Source organism: Coloeus monedula (assembly GCF_965178545.1).
Source record: "Coloeus monedula genome assembly, chromosome: 3".
NCBI lineage: Eukaryota > Metazoa > Chordata > Aves > Passeriformes > Corvidae > Coloeus > Coloeus monedula.
In genome coordinates, this window is record NC_138783.1 from 89,485,050 (window position 1) to 89,502,248 (window position 17,199).

Here is a 17,199-nt window from a genome sequence, read left to right on the forward strand (position 1 = left end):
ACCTCCACAATGCATGGAGGCTTCTGAGTAGGCAATTTGCTTTTTCTGCAAATCAAAACATTATATTTAGCACATAGTGTAGTTTCCCCGTGGGTGCACAGCAATAGAAGTCAAAACAAACAGATACAAAGCATTTTAAAAACAGCATTTCAGATGACGCATTGCCTGCTTGAAATGACAAGTCTGTACATTGCAGGGTAGGGCTAGTATCCACCTCTCCTTTATAATTTGAAAGTCTGTGTTGATTTATTTTCACTCCACTCCATGTGAGACAGGGCTATTTTGAAGCCTCTTGGGAGAAGAGAAAAAAAATATCACTGTAAAGAAACCATCTACCATGAAATTTTAAAAGTGTTTGGAAAGAAAACTCAGGAGATTTCTATCTCAAAGCCCATTCAATCATCCTTTGCTTGGAGCTGCTTTTAAATACTCTTCTACTGCAATGGGAGAAACTTCTCCATACCAGCTTTGAAGCCAGATGTGTTCAATGTTCATTTTCATGAAGAACCACTCATAGCTACGAGGCCACTTTCTTACCACTGGGTGCCTGGAAGGACAAAGACAAGGAAAAAAATTAGAAGATGTGCCAAAGCATATGCATATTCTGCTTTTTTCTTCAGCCTAGTGTGTTCAGCCAGAGTGAAACCTGAGATATGAGAACGCCCCCATTCATCTTTTTGGCGCTCCCTTGCTTGCTGTAAAGTTTACTATCTTCCACACCCCAGTCTGGGGAGAACTGCAACACCGGCAGCCAGCAACCAGCACCTTGCCCCACTGCAGAACCCTGTCTATAAAGGCAGATGTTGTTTGGTCTCTAAGTAAGTGAAAAACAGTTAGAGAAGACTCTTATGAATGTGTGTCAGGGTTAATAAAACTGGGTAGCAGGTAGAGCGTAGCCTCTGCAAGCTGTCGCCTCCTACAGCCTTCTCATGCCGTATTTATGTCTCATTTCTTTGGCCTTCCTTACAGCTAAGTTGAACAGATTGTCCCTGACTGGGTGCAGATGTCTGATGCTCAGCAAGCATATCTGTGGGAAGCTCAGCAGCGATGGACAGAGTGGATACAACAGTTCAAGTCCCAGTGTTCACAGGAACATGGGCAGGAAGTGGTGCAAGTCTGGGCAGGGTTGGCTCAGTGCCCCTCTACTCCTGCAGAGGACCCTGCAGCAGAGATGCTTGGTTTGGCAACGTCTTGGTTTCCCTGTCATTGGGAAAATGGTATTTCCTACCATTTTCTGAGCTGTCCCTTTGAGCACCTATGACTCTGGCATTAGTAAGTGGTGTCAGATGCTGCTAGCACTGGATGTGCCCCAGAAGCCCTCACTTTATTGTTCTGGCTGTTGCACCCTGACAGCAGAGCATCCTCTACTGAGGCACTTTTGGACTCTGGATCACATGGAAATTGAATTCCTGTGAAGTTTTTAAAAAAGGCTTGTGTGTCAATATGGCCCCATCTGTTCATGGTCCCATTTTTGCTATCGATGGTACACACTGACAGAGTCTAACCCTGACCCCTTCCTGTAGGTCAGAAAGAATATCACCTCTGGGCTGTTTTGGATTCAAGCTCATCCCAATTTCCCAGCAGTATTTGATTGACCAGGCAAGGTGTGCCTGGAGGACAATCCCTGTCAGTCTGTGTGGGAGGTGTGCGCCCCAGCTAAGGTTCAGGCTTTTCACGCCTGTAATTCTAGAGACCCACTGAAGGGCATGGGGGCACACCCTGTGTGTGTGCTATGCATCTGGGTTGTGCTTGCATCTGTTCAAAGGAGACTGATCAGGAAGTACTATGGCTTTGAAGCAGCTGGGACATTAGGAGAGGTAATTAAACTTGTAAGCTCCACCCTGAAGATGTTTGTAAGCCCAAAGGCAGCAGACCTCTGCTCTGAGTAGGAGGAGGCTGTAGGTGAAGAGCACTATCTGTTGTAAGGTGGGGTAGAATAATTAAAGATAACAAATACAGCATGGAATTATGGAATCTCTCCTTGGAACCAGGTGACCTATCTTCATAATCCCCAGATTATAAACCGTGTGCCTTACCAGAGTCCAACACTAACTAATTTCATTTCCATATTTCATTTCCTCGAGAGTTAAAAGGTCTATCATTCCAAGCCACACAGAAGCCAACATGCTTCGTGGCCCCAAAGTAAACGTCAGGCTTGTTATTTCTTAGATTTTCTGTACCAAATGGCCACATTTGTGTATTTGTCTCAAACCCATGGATTGCACTCTACTACGTTCCTGTTAGATACAGACCTGGAAAACATTGCTTGCTTGGCAAATTCTACTTCCTCTGGAGGCACCGTGACCATCTGTCCCATGAGAGTCAGCCTGGTGCACCTTGGATCCTCTGGATCAATTACATTTTTTCTGTGCACAGAGAAAAATGCTCATGAGTAATAGGTTTCTTTCTTTCTAAAGGGCTTTTGGAGAAGTATTAACTCCTGCTCACATATAAAAAGCTTTGTCAAGCCTTGTGGCTCTTCTCTACTCCCAGCTATGCTGTTTGGTGGAGGGGGGAGGTCTGGAAGGAATACTTGACTGATACATAGCTCTGCTGTGGATAGTTGCTTAATCTTACTTTATGCTCACAAAAATTAGATTAGTATATGGTGGATTGTAAAAAATGTGAAAATGGCAGTATTCCCAGACAGATGTACAGACCTGTATTCAGGATTCTGAGAAGAACTGGTGAGATGGTTAGTCTGTGCCTATGCCTACAGAAAAGAGTATGAATATGTGTATCTGTATGTAAAACATAAAGTCTTTTCATTGTGCTTATCCTAAAAAATCAATCCTTGTTCATTTTTTACCTATTTGTCCACTGCTTTACACCAAATAGAAAAATTCTCCAATTGCCTTCAGACCAAGACAGGGAAGGTACTTGTTACTTTTTGGCTCTTTGTATATAGTAATAATAAATAACTCCCATTAGTAACTGCAGGGCAATTGCTGACTCTGACATACACAATACGAGCATATAAATCATAAGGAAATCGACCAATTGCAAAAAAATAGTGTACGAAATGACTGCAAAGGCTTGATCCTGGCAAATGCTGAGCAGCCCCAAGTCCTGTTGCCAGCAGTTTGAGACTGCTTAGCATCTCAGAGAACTGTCTTCCCATGTCAGCCCAAGAAACTACATTAGGAAATGAAAGCTCCATTTCTTCTTCACTGTGTTTTAATCACAGTAAATTACATCTCATCTGTGTACAATTTTACTTAAAGATCTTGGCTTGAGCCCTTTAGCCTTAACCGTGTGCAATCTGCAATGGCTTCATTTTTGGTTATATCTCAATGTGTGTCTAGTGTATGCAGGAAACATATGGGCATCCTCCTGCAGCTAATTTAACACCTGCAGATTCTCCACAGATGGCTATGGGAGATTATGTAGCTCACTAGATAAAGTATCTGCTTTTCTAGACAGGGTCATGAACAGAGATACATAAGGAAGTACAGGAGGCTGATTGATACTTGCCTACATCCAGTAAGCACTTGCTACTGTCTGCAGCCTGACCTCCAAAGTTCTATTTGCAGTCACATCATCTCAGGGACACTTTTTCAGTGTCCTGTTCAGTCTGGAGCAGCAATTATCTGAAGGGTATGTTCAGTTTAACAACTTTTGGACAAATTCCACTTGTATTCTTTTTCCTCTCCCATGCTTACTGATGGGAGGAAGGGCCAAGGCCAAAGATCAGGCTCAAACTTTCTGTTCACATCAACTTATAATGGTCTAATTTTCTCTAATACAATTTTTAAGCTATAAAATAAAACATGAGTGGTGTTCTGAGTACCCAAAAATCTGCAGCCTAGGCACTGGGTTTATTTCTATCAGTGTGTATGCAGAATACAAACTTGTCTACAAGATCATCTTGGCACACCATAGATCCTCTCAGCACTGACTCCTACTGCCTGCTGAAGATTCATTTCACGTCTGGGTTACAGTGGCCCGAAAGCGCTCCATCCCTAAGGAACACAGCTCCACGCCCCAGGGACACCTGTAGCTCCTGGCATTTCTTTTGCGTAGGCTTTGGGTGTTGTGTGACTGCCCAGCATCCATGGCCCAGTGGGATACTCACCCACCAAAACACGAATAAATACAGGCAAATACAGTGAATACAGCTGAAGAGAAAGGAACCAAATCCCACATGCAAAGGATGTCAGCTGAGGGTCTGCATGTCCAGCAGCCAGGGCAGTGCACATTCACACTCTTTCAACACCACCCTGGATGGTGAAGTGTTAAAGTCCATTTGAAGTAATCTCCTGATTTATTGTTATCTTTTTTGCTTAATACTGTACCCAAAGCCCTCTGCATATGTTTATATATTCAATATATATTTAACATATATATTGATGAAGGAAAGGGACTTCTTGCGAGCAGAAATTCAGTTCAGAAAATTGCTTTAAAACAACTGTGCATCTGAGTATATGGTACAATTTCCTCCACAGCCTAACAGTATAATAAAACAACTGAAGAGCCAGGAAAAACAGCAATATTTGCAAGTGTCTTTCTTGCACACAGCTCCTAGGTAATATGTGGTTAATTACTTCCAGAGTGGATTTTGAAAGGGATTGTTATTAAAAGATGTCTGTGTTTCACAGAGCAGATCAAGGTGATAGATTTTGGATGTGATCAGGAACAGTGAGAAGTTTTGGTCTGACCTCAGATTACAATTATTTGGTGTTTTTGTGCACGTACATGTTTATTCTGTAAGCATACTATTTGATTTTGAGTAGGCAATAGAGCTGATGTAGCTGTGATTAAGTAGTGAACCCTGCCTGCCTTTGCTGAGAAAGTTTTGCCTAATAGGACTAGTGTCTGATGTGACTCTTCCCCAATTGACATGAAAAGCTGCTCTCCACATATTTGGCTGACAACAAAGCCCACACACTGTGCATCCATAATTTGAATAGTTTTATTTATGGGGTTTTTTTCCTGCCTGCTTCTGTTTACATTCTCATGAGCCAGGGTGCTACATTGACTGACACACATTATACTACCTTCCCAGTAAAAATTATTCAAACTGAATTTCGCACATTGGAATAATATTCTGGAGGGTCAGTTTGTTTTTCTGGGAAATGACTCAAACAAATTATTTGTTGAGATTATGTTAGGTGAAGTTTTGGAAGAGCTAAACAGGACAATGATACATTTGGGTTCAGCACACTGTTACTACTTTGCTGGTTTTGCTTTCAGGGCTGCCTCTTATCGTAGGTTTTCTGTTTCAGAATAGGAACCTTGTATTCTAATCTGACATTAGCATTAGTATTTTCTTTTTCAAAGGAGCCCTTCATATTCTGAAGTAAATCTGTTTCTGCATCTCTTTTTTTTTTTTTGCCCTAGTATTTCCCTAATGGTGTTTGATTACTGTTATACTTCTTAAACCATCAAAACCCACTAAACTTACAGCTACCATTTCTAAATGTTGTGAATGCGTCTTGAGTCTTCAGTGTTGTTGCCAGTGCAACTAATGCAAATGCAAGATTTTCTTCCTAGGACTAAAGTGATATAGTCAGGGATTTATGTAATATTTTTACTAAAGATAATTAAGGGATATCAGGGATTAATAGATATATTTACTAAAACATTCCTCACTTGCATCTGTAGAGATCTAGTCATGCATTCACTAGACATTTCTTGCCTCTGTATAAATACATATTCAGCTCTCAGTCCCTGAGTTCCTTTCATCTTTTCTGGCACAAGAACAAGTGGATGCAGAGGAGCAGTTTTATGTAACATTTGTGTGCTGCTGACTGGGTGTGAGGGGGAGGCAGAGTCAGGGGTAGAGACCGTGACACTGTTGGTCTCTTGAGGAAACCCAAGGTGGTTTCTCAGGTGGTTTTTTTTCACCCGAATCAAGTCCTCTGTCTCCATGGAGAGGACTCATGAATGCTACAGTAAAATATGAACTGAGGGGAAGAGAAAGCAGATGACTGCAAAAGAAGACCAAGCAATAGGGAACACATGATATTTTTTCATGCTTATTTGAAATACATACACTTTGTTGCAGAAAATTAGGAAGGCCGGATTAAAATGGAAGAAGATTCAGTTGATGCATTTTATAAGAAAACAGTGCATTAAGAGAGATTATCTTAATTATTCATTTGATCTGTGAAGAGAGAAGAATTGATTGTTCCAGTTCCTCTGCTTACACTGAGCAAAGTAGGTATGCAGAGTTTGACCCAATCCAGGCAGTTTTCTTCCAAGTGTGTGAGATGACATCACTTAAAAGGTGCCAGCTTTACTGAGCTTAAGGAGAGACCTACATCCAATTGAAAAATACTTCCCAACAGGGATGCAATGCTGCAAAGCACACTGCTAATGAACGTCCCACTTATTTTACTATGTAACACTTCCGCAATTTCTGGGTCGTGGTTCAAGAGTGGTTCAGAGTAAAGAATGCCACCTACTCATTAAATTCTTTACTGCACTAGCCATCTCCTGGAGTTTAATTAGAAGGTTCTTATACAGCAACTGTCCAAGTCCAGGTGTTATGAATCTATACTTCAGGCTGCTGTGGTTATACTGGCACATAAGATGATGATGTTGGGACTTGGTTAGTATTCCCTTTCACAGTTGAGATCTCTGCTTTGACTGATGATGCTCTGTCTCCTGGTTTTTCACCAAAAGTATCCCTGAGTATATCTTCATTCTCAGCCTCTGCAATCCATTAGTGAGGTGACACTGATCTGACACAGATCAATAGTAAAAGCAAATTAAAGAGTTTGGAACGCACTGGGGAAGGAAAGCCAGGTACTCCCAAGGAAGGAGAATGGCAGGAGGGTTCGATACTGCTCCAGTCTCTGGGTGTGGAAGCAGGGGTCTATGCAGAGGAATCCCTTTCTTTTTCTTCTTCCCCAGCCTCCTTTTCCCACAAAGGAGCTTACATCCATCTCCTCCACCCCCTGAGGAAACGAGACCTTCCATCCTCCCTGAGGGGATACACAAATCCTTCCTATCTCCCCTGAACACATTTCTCACTGCCATGTGAGAAAGCACTGCTCTTACCCCTCTACTTCTTCAGAGTTGAAGAGAAAAGAAGTTGTGAGAGAGCTTTTTCCTGTTGCAGAAAAGAAGAGACAGAGCCAAGAAGAAAGCCGCAGAGAACAGTTTTCCTACATTTTTTTTCAGCTTTAAAGCACACAGCTCATGAGTGGCATAAGGGCAATGACTGCCTCTACACAGTCTAAGCTCTCCTATAATGGTAGCAGTCGTGAAAACCCATGTAATTTGGAGGTGGGGACTGGCTGTTGACACAGCTCATCCCTGTCACCTCCCATGGATGCAAGGTAGGTGACTCTGTCACACCCTACACAGGGCTCCTCTTCACATAGCCCCAAACTGGGCACAAGGTGAAAAGGCAGTTATCTCCTAATATACAAAATGCATCATAGGATTTTTGTGCCCTAAAATCTACAGAAAGGAAGGGAGGGAATGCTCTGTTCTGAGAGAATTACTGTAAAGTGCATATAATTTTGATTCATAAATGTGATTAATTTTGAAAAGTAAGTAATTCTCCTCATTCATTTGTTCACCACTAACTATCAGAGTCTCTGAAGCCGAAAGAATGTATTGGTGCTGCTAATCTGCATGGCATGAACGTCAGACAAAATCTCCACTGCAAGCGATTTCATAATCTGAAAAGCTGTTGCTGGCCTTCAACCGGATATGGCTAGGCAGTTCTGCCCTGCTCTGATTTTGACAAGAATTTCTTTATCAGCTGTGTTTGGGAGCCAGCAAAAACAGTTAGAACATCCTTGCTTTTGGAAGAGGTCTTCTGTTTTGAATCTGAAGTCAAGTAAGGGAGCTAAAGATTATTGATGCAGTGGCTGTTCATCTAAGCAAGCCTGTGTTCATAGTATATGTGTTTTAATGTTTTAAATAATTTAACTCTTACTGCAAGATAATCCTTCCTAAAATGTTTTAATTACAATGTGTTACGTGAAGTCAGTCTGTTTGCCTGTCTCCACTGACAATAGCAATGCGCTTCTTCAGCTGAACTCTGTTTCAGACAGGAAGCTTTTATATAGTTTAACCATAGACCATTCATGGAGGAAAAAAAAGAATCACAGCATCAACTATTTCTGTACACAGAGTCAGAGAAACACTATTTCACTATAAAGGGATTTTAGGAAGTTGGTTATTTAAGAATACTGGAAAAATAGTAATTTAGTATTGTGTGCATTGGGTCATGATGATAGTAGGTTTCATGTTTGGCTTTCTAATTTAGTATCTTCATGATTTTTTTCAATAAAGATTTTTCAGGAACAACTACTGACATAATTATTTGCATATGACTAAAAAGGGCCAATATAAATACCAGAACTAGAAATGTGTCTGTGCCACAGAATCAGGAGGTGGATCTCAAAAACTGATGGCTGTCTGAATTCAGCCTTTGTCTTGTGCATGCGTAATTTCTCTTTGTGTAAAGGTACAGTACCAAATTTCTTTGTTATATTAACCCATGTATTAACAACAGTGACTCTACAAACCCAGCAGTAGTTATATGTTGAGTGGCCACATGACATCTCAAAAGTTGTGTCTTCCACCCATGGCAGGCTTACTGTCCATCAGGATTGCCCAGGGAATGAAGTTGGATGTTTGTGCATGCTGCCAATCCACCACACAGCAGGAACCCAGACTCACAAAATTCTTCTTCTCTTCCCATGGCTTGGTGGCTCAGCACTTCCTGTCAACATTTTCCATGTGGAGTTTAGTAAACCTATGGAGCCAGCTTATATCCACTGAAGACATCTGCCTGATCATGCCCATCTGCTAGCTCAAGCACAAGATGAGCATGGTGGGTAAAACGGCTCTGATAGAGTCACCCCTGATGAAGATCATAAATCGGGAGTGGAATCTGAATTCATGAAAATCACTCACAGACAGCAGTGTGGATTTGAAATACCATTCTCCAAACTAATAGCAGGAAAACTAGTAATAGCAGGAAAAATCCAGAGGTGGACTGACCGAAGCTTGCTGCTTTTGCCTTGTATGAAAACCAGTTCACAGCAGCCTTGTAACCGCTCTTTCTCTAAGAAAGCTGCAGTGTGTCCCTGTGAATGTGCTGAAACTTATGTCAAGGAGGCGACACACGTTTAAAATTAATTGCGTGTTTTCCAGGCTGCAGCTGTAATGAGGCAGACTCAGGAGCTTACTTGGAAAGAGGAATCCTCTGAGCAGCCTGTGTGTTGGGAAATGTGTTTAGAACAATAGCTGCTCTATTCTTTAATGTAGGGCTTGGTCTTGTTCCCTCTGAAAGCTGCAAGAATGGGACTCAATCTTTTCAGCTTGTCAGTGGCATAGACATACCAGCTTAGTCTATTTATAGCCCTGAACCATTTAATTTTTCTTGCCTCCATTATCCATTTATCAGCCTTCAGATAAAATGCTGTGTAGTTGCTAACAAATGCTGTCTCTATCCTGGCCATCAGAGCCTTCTCAGAGGGGGGCAGCCCATCTCCGTCTGGGGAGGCAATCTCTAGGTCAGGATAAGGAATCCAGACTGTAGCTGCAATACTAAAATGTCTTGCAATTAGTGCCTAGTCAGATGCGTTGCAGCTCTCTTTCTTTCAATATTAAATGTTATTTTTCTTATTAGTTTAGGGTTTTCAAATTTTCTCTCCAGCTGATGAAATATTGAGCCTGGAGCACCATAAAGGCCAGTCTGTATTCCTCACTTCCTTGAAAGGGAAAATATTTATTGTCAAGGTTTGGAACTTGAGTCTGTTCTGAAACAAAACAAATGAAATTTGCTACTAAATAAATTTAATATCAAATTGGTGTACACAAGCCACTTGAAACTCATTAGGTACACGAAGACATTGAAATGTCAGCTATGTTTTCTTTCTAAAGGCCAGAGATTTCTTTTGCGTGCAATAGGTCAGACGCATTTTTCAGGAGAGTGCCAAATACTCCCAGGAGCATTGGCTACAGGCACCAATCAGCTTTCACATTTATTTTCATTCTTGCAACTCAGAGTAGGTTAATAGTGGAACTCTAACAAAGTTCCACATGAAAACAAGCTACAAATGCATTGTTGGCATAGCAAGGACATGAACTTTCTCACGTAGAACTTTATTCATTTAGCTATTTTGCATAATTATTTTGAAACCAAAACAATTAATGATGCACTTGAAGAGAATGTCTGACAAGAATGACACTCACCTTTGTAAAGAAAACCTCGCAGATACATTTTAAATACTAACAGGACCTGAGGTCTCACAGAGTGAAAGGTCTTGCCTCTCATATAGTGCTAGTAAAGAAGACTTTTGCCATACCAAACTTGAGCCACCACATAAAGCTCTTCACTGAAGATGCTGTGTGCTGTTTGCATGGCACAGCTTGGCTATCTCAGCAGGTCAAGTGCACCCCAAAGCTGGGGACAGGTCACCCCAAGCACTGGCAGCAGGAAACCTTGTTGTTTTCTTGAGTGTCATGCTGCCTGCAGAGGGCCTTTCTGTGGATTAACAGTGGGGTGGTGTGCCGGGCTGCAGTTTTAGATGTTACTACTTTTAAATGTAAAAATCACTCATGGATTCCTAGTTTAAAACATAGATTAATTTCTGACCCTGGTTATAGGGGAAGGGAAGAGAAGAAAGGTAAACTCCAGTGCCCGTACCCTTCCTTACTATGAGATAGCTTCAAAGCTTGCTCATATTTTCATATCATCAAAATCAAAAACTGTAGCTCAAGTAAAGACGCAGCTTTTCATTGTCTGTATTGCTTGTCCTTTGCACCAATGCCAACCAACTTCTGTTCCAAATGAGAACTTCAGAAATAATGAAAAAGAAACTGAAGGTGAAAATAAAATAAATAATGCATGGAGCACTGATCAAACTCTGAATCTATGTACTCAATTCAGTAGTAAGTTCAATATCTGGAGTATGGTTATATGCTAAAATGAAGATATCCTGTTTTCCTCCACCTTCTCTTTTCCTTTCCCCTCACCTTTGTTCTTCTCTGGCTCTTGAGGAGCTGATTCAAGTTACTAAGCCAGTAGAAATCTTATCCAGAAAAAAAAAACCTGAGTTCCTGAGCTAAAATAGGCCCACCATATGGTCAGCTGGAGGGAAGAGATGGGATTGCATCGCCAGGAGCAGTACTGGCCACAGGATGAAAAGAAGGATCGGCAGAAAAACTTATTCTCGCTGTCAGGATAATTTTCTTCAGATTTATGTTTCAGCTCAGGCTGAGGCAAAGCCCAGAACTGATTGGGGGCAGGGTAGCACATGACTGGTGGTAGGGAGGGAGAGGAGGGATGTGACAAATGGTAATTAGTTTGGCCTGAGCTGTTTTGGAAATCCAGGTTTAGCTTCTTGGTGGTGCCCAGAGAGCTCTTCTCACCAAAAAGTACAGTCTCAGTCTGCAGAAGGGACCAGAGAGGCAGGTGACAGAATCCAGGTTGCCCTGGCTGCAAAACAAGCAGCAGCAAATATTTGTCATACTGATCAAAGGGTAGTGGTTTGAAAATTAATAGTGATGAAATAAAAAGACATTGAATAAATATCCTCAAAGGTTTGTGATGTATATGGATTTCATATTCCTCTAAATCATGCAGCATTTCTCTTTTGTTGGTGAATTGGCACTTCCCAAACAGGTAAATCGGGCAGTGATGTTAGTAAGCCATAAAAGGCAAAGACTTTCAAGAGTGGCTGTTTAAAGTCAGGGATCAAAGGCCACACTTAAGTGCCTAAGTGGGTGTGTGGTTTTCAGAAGTGCTCAACAGTACCACTTATCATCAATGGAAGCTGCTCTGAGTCTTGGGCCTCTGAAAATAGGGCATTGGGTAGTAGGACATAGGACTTAAAATACATTTTTAAGCACTTGGTCTAGATAGTAAGTTTACTATTAGACTGAATGAAGAAGCTTAGAAAGCAGGAATAAACACCATTAAGCCTGTAATGAAAGAACAGATATATTTATTTTCTAAATGATTAATCCAAAATATTTAATGAAATATTTAAGCAACAAGCAGAACCATTCCAGTGTTAACTTCACTACTTCACTGACCTCCTCAAGCATTCAAAACTGAATTATCTTAACAAATGTTGGTGATAGAAATTTCCTATTAGGTGTTTGACATTGTAAGAGAAGCCATGATTTCCATTCCTTGGGAATAGGATGTCAACCTGAAATTACTTGTGCTACTTAGGACTAAGAAATGTTTCATTTTCCCAGTATATAACTCTCCAGAAAACAATATATTCTGAAGATAAATGCAGACAAGTGTAATAACAGTAATGTTTTATGTTTGCCATTCCCTGCTTCTCCCAGGGTTCTTCTCAGCTAGCAGGCTTGAGAGGTGGGATGATACTCAAGGTAATCCTCAGCTGGGGAAATCTGCTCTTAAGATAAAACCTCTCCTTCTCCAAAGAGGACCTTAAGTTGGAATAAAAACTGTTAATGCCATTTCTTTCTGAAGGAGTCTGTTCTTACCAGTTCTTTGTCTCTTTCTCCTTGGAACATCAGCTAAGACCTGCTTTGGTAACGGAGTCCTGTCTGACACAATTTCAGTGTCATGTACCTCGTCACGTAAAGAGGCTTTTGTAAATAACGCTTCACACAAGGCTGACCCAGCTAAGTTTGCCACATGATTGACTGTAAACAAACATATGGTAGAGATATGTCTTTTTCAAGGAGACAAGAACGGAGGGGGAAATTGAATCATCTTTGAGGTTACATACATACATTTTACACATGTAAAGCTTTGGGGACCTGAAGTTATTCATTATACACAAAGAATGAAATGGACCTGTTGGAGCGAGTCCACAGGAGGCCGTGATGATGATCACAGGGTTGGAGCACCTGTCCTACAAAGATGGGCTGAGCAGTTGGGGTTGTTCAGCCTGGAGAAGGCTCCAGGAAGACCTTATAAGCAGACTTCCAGTACCTAAAGGGAGCCTGCAAGAGAGCTGGGACTTCTCACAAGGGCATCTAGTGACAGGACAATGGGATAATGGATTTGAACTAAAAGAGAGTAGGTTTTGATTAGATGTCAGGAAAAAATTCTTTGCTGTGAGGGTGGTGAGACCCTGGAACAGGTTGTCCAGAGAAGCTGTGGATGCCCCATCCCTCGAAGTGCTCAAGGCCAGGCTGGATGAGTCTTTGAGCAACCTGGTCTAGTGGAAGGCGTCCCTGTCCGTGGCAGGGGGGTTGGACTTAGATGGCCCTTAAGATTTCTTCCAACACAAACTATGCTGTGATTCTAAGATGCTATGATAGGATTAAGAAGAAGTCAACTCACTGCTGTCTCTGGAAAGAAGAACCTGGGACTGGATATAGGTTGGTACACCTCAGGCCTGGCTTTCTTTAGTTGAGGGGTCATTTACTGAATGTGATATAAAAGGTGTAAAAAACTTGCGAAGATATAATATTCAATCATATTCTCTGAAGAGGTGGAAATCAAACTGAGTGTCACAGTCCTGAGCATATGAATTGTGAACTGAGAGCTTGAGATCCTCTTACAGAATCCAGAGAGCTGCAGCCTTGTCAAGGCGTTCAGCAGGGCCTCCAGAGTTGTTCAGCAGAGCAAAGACGCATTACTGTGAGTTGGATACCCTCTGAAACTCTACGGATTTTATTGTCTAGATCACTATAGACTATTACAGGATCTTGAACACCTAGATTTTATGTAGGCACCTCCAAGAAGAGATTAAAATTTAGGAATTTAATGCGCAAGCTGAAAGCCACTCCAGCTGTTGATGCTACAGTATACTTCAGTGACACCTCTGCTTTGCTCTACTATGCTTTACCAGGGCAACATACTGCAAAAATTAAAAAAAACCTGGGAAGGAGCATGAAGCTGATCATGAGAGTCAAAAATAAATGCAGGACATCGAAGGTGGGGACCCAGCATTTTGTTCTGAGGTCTGTTTTCTCAGTGATGTTGGTAGGAGGCAGATAAAACTGTTACCTGCAGAAATTTCCATCTGCCTCTGGCAGGGTCAGAGAAGCCATGGGATTCTTCAGAAGATCTGTCACAGTGTTATCCTTTGGTGTCACGTAAAAGAAAGGGATTCCAGTGCTGTTATTGATGGGACCATCGCTGAGAAGTAAACAGTTCCCATAGGGCATACCTTGGATCTGCAAAATCCAAATAAGCAACTGGTTACATCTCTGTGCATAGGTGTTGTACAATGTGGGGGATTCCCTCAAGGGCTCTAGCAGAGAGGACAGCCAGTGCCATTGCTCCCACTTTCTGTTGTCATCATGAGACAGCATTTCTTCTAAATTAGACCTATCTCCTCTAAATTAGATCTATCATGCTTCTATGAAAACAGATCTCTCCTCTATTTCTTCTCTTTAGTCCTGTCCATGGCACTATAGAGAACATTTTCTCTTCCACTAAGCTTAAAGGAACTGCCAAATTAAAAATGTTTAAGTGCATGAATATCTTTTTTCCTGCCATCGATGTCAGGAAATGTTTACTCTAAACCACTGCTGGTACCTTTCCTCAAACCCCAAAAGATATAGAGCCTAATTTAGCCTTGATTCAGCCTGCTTTTTACTCTAATATTGCCTCCTCTTTTGGTTTTAACTTGCAATGTGATTGCATCAGTTCACAAAAACAAAAAAAGAAAGCATTTTAGCTAGAATTGTGTTTTAAGTCAAACTGGATATCAGCTCAGCTTCCTGGGCAGGAACATCAGATCAGGGGTTGTATCTCAACTGCCAAATAAAACCTCCTCCCATGGCAGAGAAGGGACACTAAGGAGCCAAGTTTTCAAAAAGATTTTCTCACACTGACCTGTGTGCATACAGTGGTTATAATGCATGCAGAAAATGTCCTTGCCCAGTAGTGACACTCATTAATATACTTCAGAATAATGTATACTCCTACTATGCTTTTCATCACATTATAAATAGCAATGACAGATATTCAATTAATTACTCCTTTTTTTCATGTTTTCAGATATTTTTTCCTCCTGGTCTATTAGATGTTAAACAGTGAAATTCTCTGTCAGTACATTAAATCTTTTGCAACAAAATCAAATTAAATATGAATAGTTAATAAGAAAATCCTGGATGATATTGTTATCTGGGTAGCATGCTTTGTGATTTTTAATGTTTATATGCCTTTAAAATTTTAATGCTTATAGTGCTTATAAATGGTCTTTGTTGGCTTTCCTTAAAAGTAATGCTTTAATGATATTACATAACTTAGAAAATAAAAATACTTGTTTATTATTAAGAGTTACATTTGAAAAAAAAAGCTCTCAGTAATATCACAGGACATGTTCCCATTGCTTAAAATAGTCTGTCATGGAAGGTTAATGTTACTCTGTATTCTCAAAAATAATTGTGATCACAGGCAGCGTAGTTCAGGATTCAAAGCAGCAAACACCACCCCCCAATTTTCAAATTTTATTATGAATCAGATTTTTCTGTATTACTTCTGTGTTCTGTCTGGAGGCAGATAACTGCAGACTATATTATGGCTGTAATTCCACTGAGGGTTTCTGGTGAGAGCATAAACCAAAAGAGTTATGATCATATGGTTTAATAGGATTTCCAAAAGCTGATGTAGAATTATAGGCCTCTTCTGTCTATGTACATATTCATTTAACAGCATCTTTTTTCAATCTCTTACTTCGTATTTCACAATAACATAAACTGCCACTAACTCAGCCAAGCTTTCTGAAGACTTAAGTGCTTCTAAATTTGTTTAATTTTAAATTGTAAGCTAATTAATCTGTGAATGCCTTCAACAGAAAGTTAAGACTGGTTTTTTTTTTTTTTTTCCTTTTGTCTGAGTGGTACTGGATGCTGTGTCTTATCCCAACGTTTCATTTTAAAAAAGGAAATATTTTAAAACTGGAAAAAGTAATGACCCCCAATTCTCCGGTATAGCCCAGCTATTTGTTTAGTGCTCCTGACAGAGAAATCGTCCTTTAAGCTGGTATGGCTGGACGGAAGGGCAGATTTCGTGGTAGCCCAGCCGGCTCTCCTCCTTCTTTTCCTCACCCTCCTGAAACAGCCCCTCTGCAAACCCTGCGATGCAGCTCTGTCTTCTGGCCTAAAAGAGATTGTGCTTTGTTTTGCTGTCTCTCTGGTGCGGATTTTAGGGTGCATCCTCCCTCCCTGTGCTCCGAGCACGATTTCTCTTGCAGAGTTTGCGCTGCTCCCTGCGCGGCGCGGGCGCTGCGGGCGGCGGGACGGCGCGGCCGCGGGGGCTGGCGCTCGTCCGGCGGGTAACGCGCGGCGTGGGCGCCGTGGGCACCGTACCTTTCCTCGGGCGGCCCGCGTCGCCACGAAGCCCCAGGTGTTGTGCCGGGCGAGGAAGCGGGCGGTCCCGGCGCGTCCCGGCGCCCCGCCGCCCTCCCGCCGGTAGGAGAACATCCTGGAGGGGGCGGCCCCCTGGCCCGGCCGCCGCGCCGCCGGCCCGGAGCCCAGCGCCGCATCCTCCCGGTACGCCGAGGCCGGGTAGCTCTGCTTCCAGAGGCCGCCCGCCTCCTCCAGCAGCGCGGGCAGCGCCTCCTCGGTGGAGGAGCTGTGCAGCTCGTCCGCCGCCGCCCCCGCCTCGGGCAGCGGCCACGACACCGAGCTGACCACCACGTACCCCCCCGCGCCGCCCCACAGCAGCGCCGGCAGCAGCCACCACGGCCACGGCCGCCCCGCCGACATCTTCTGCGGCAGCGCCCGCGCCGCTCCCGCCGCGCCCTCCCGCGGCCGCCGCCCGCCCCGCACCGCCCCTCCCCGGCGCAGGGTGCCCGCGGAGCCCCGCACCGCCCGCGAGTCGCGTCACGCCTCGGTGTCCTGCCCCCCAGCCCGGCGTCGTGCGGGAGCTCCCGCCCGCACCTGCCAGGGACACCCCCGGGACCGCCTCCCGCGGCGGCGGCTCGCCGGGCGCGCAGCTCTGGGGCCCCTCGCTGTTCCCAGCCCGCGCGGGGCTCACTGCGGGGTAACCCTGCCTTTGCCTGTCGCTTGCGGGGGACCCGGGAGACTGATGGAGCCCCTGGCTCAGGTGCGCGGTCCAGCAGGTATCTCACGTTTTAAGTTCTCTACACGCACCACAAAACCAAACAGATGGAGCTGTCCGGGCGGAGGCGGTGCGACCTCTCAGTTTATTAAAAAAGAGAGAATCCACGAGGGCGAGTGTCCATGTGAACTCTCCTGTTGCAGGGGAAGCTTCGTTTGCGCACTGGGGTCAAGTCACAGCAAGACCCGAAGTCCGAGGTGGCAGGCAGCATTAGTCTGGTG

The 17,199-nt window shown here is 43.1% G+C and overlaps 1 protein-coding gene across 1 annotated transcript; it reads right to left on the reverse strand.

The window, feature by feature from the left end:
* Positions 1 to 399: 399 nt before the first annotated feature.
* CREG2 (cellular repressor of E1A stimulated genes 2) lies at positions 400 to 16,623 on the reverse strand (the record flags this gene model as incomplete). Its single annotated transcript, XM_082279506.1, has 4 exons — positions 400 to 547; positions 2,253 to 2,366; positions 13,913 to 14,082; positions 16,225 to 16,623. 4 exons carry the CDS (start codon positions 16,621 to 16,623, stop codon positions 400 to 402), a joined length of 831 nt encoding a protein of 276 aa, XP_082135632.1.
* Positions 16,624 to 17,199: the final 576 nt, after the last annotated feature.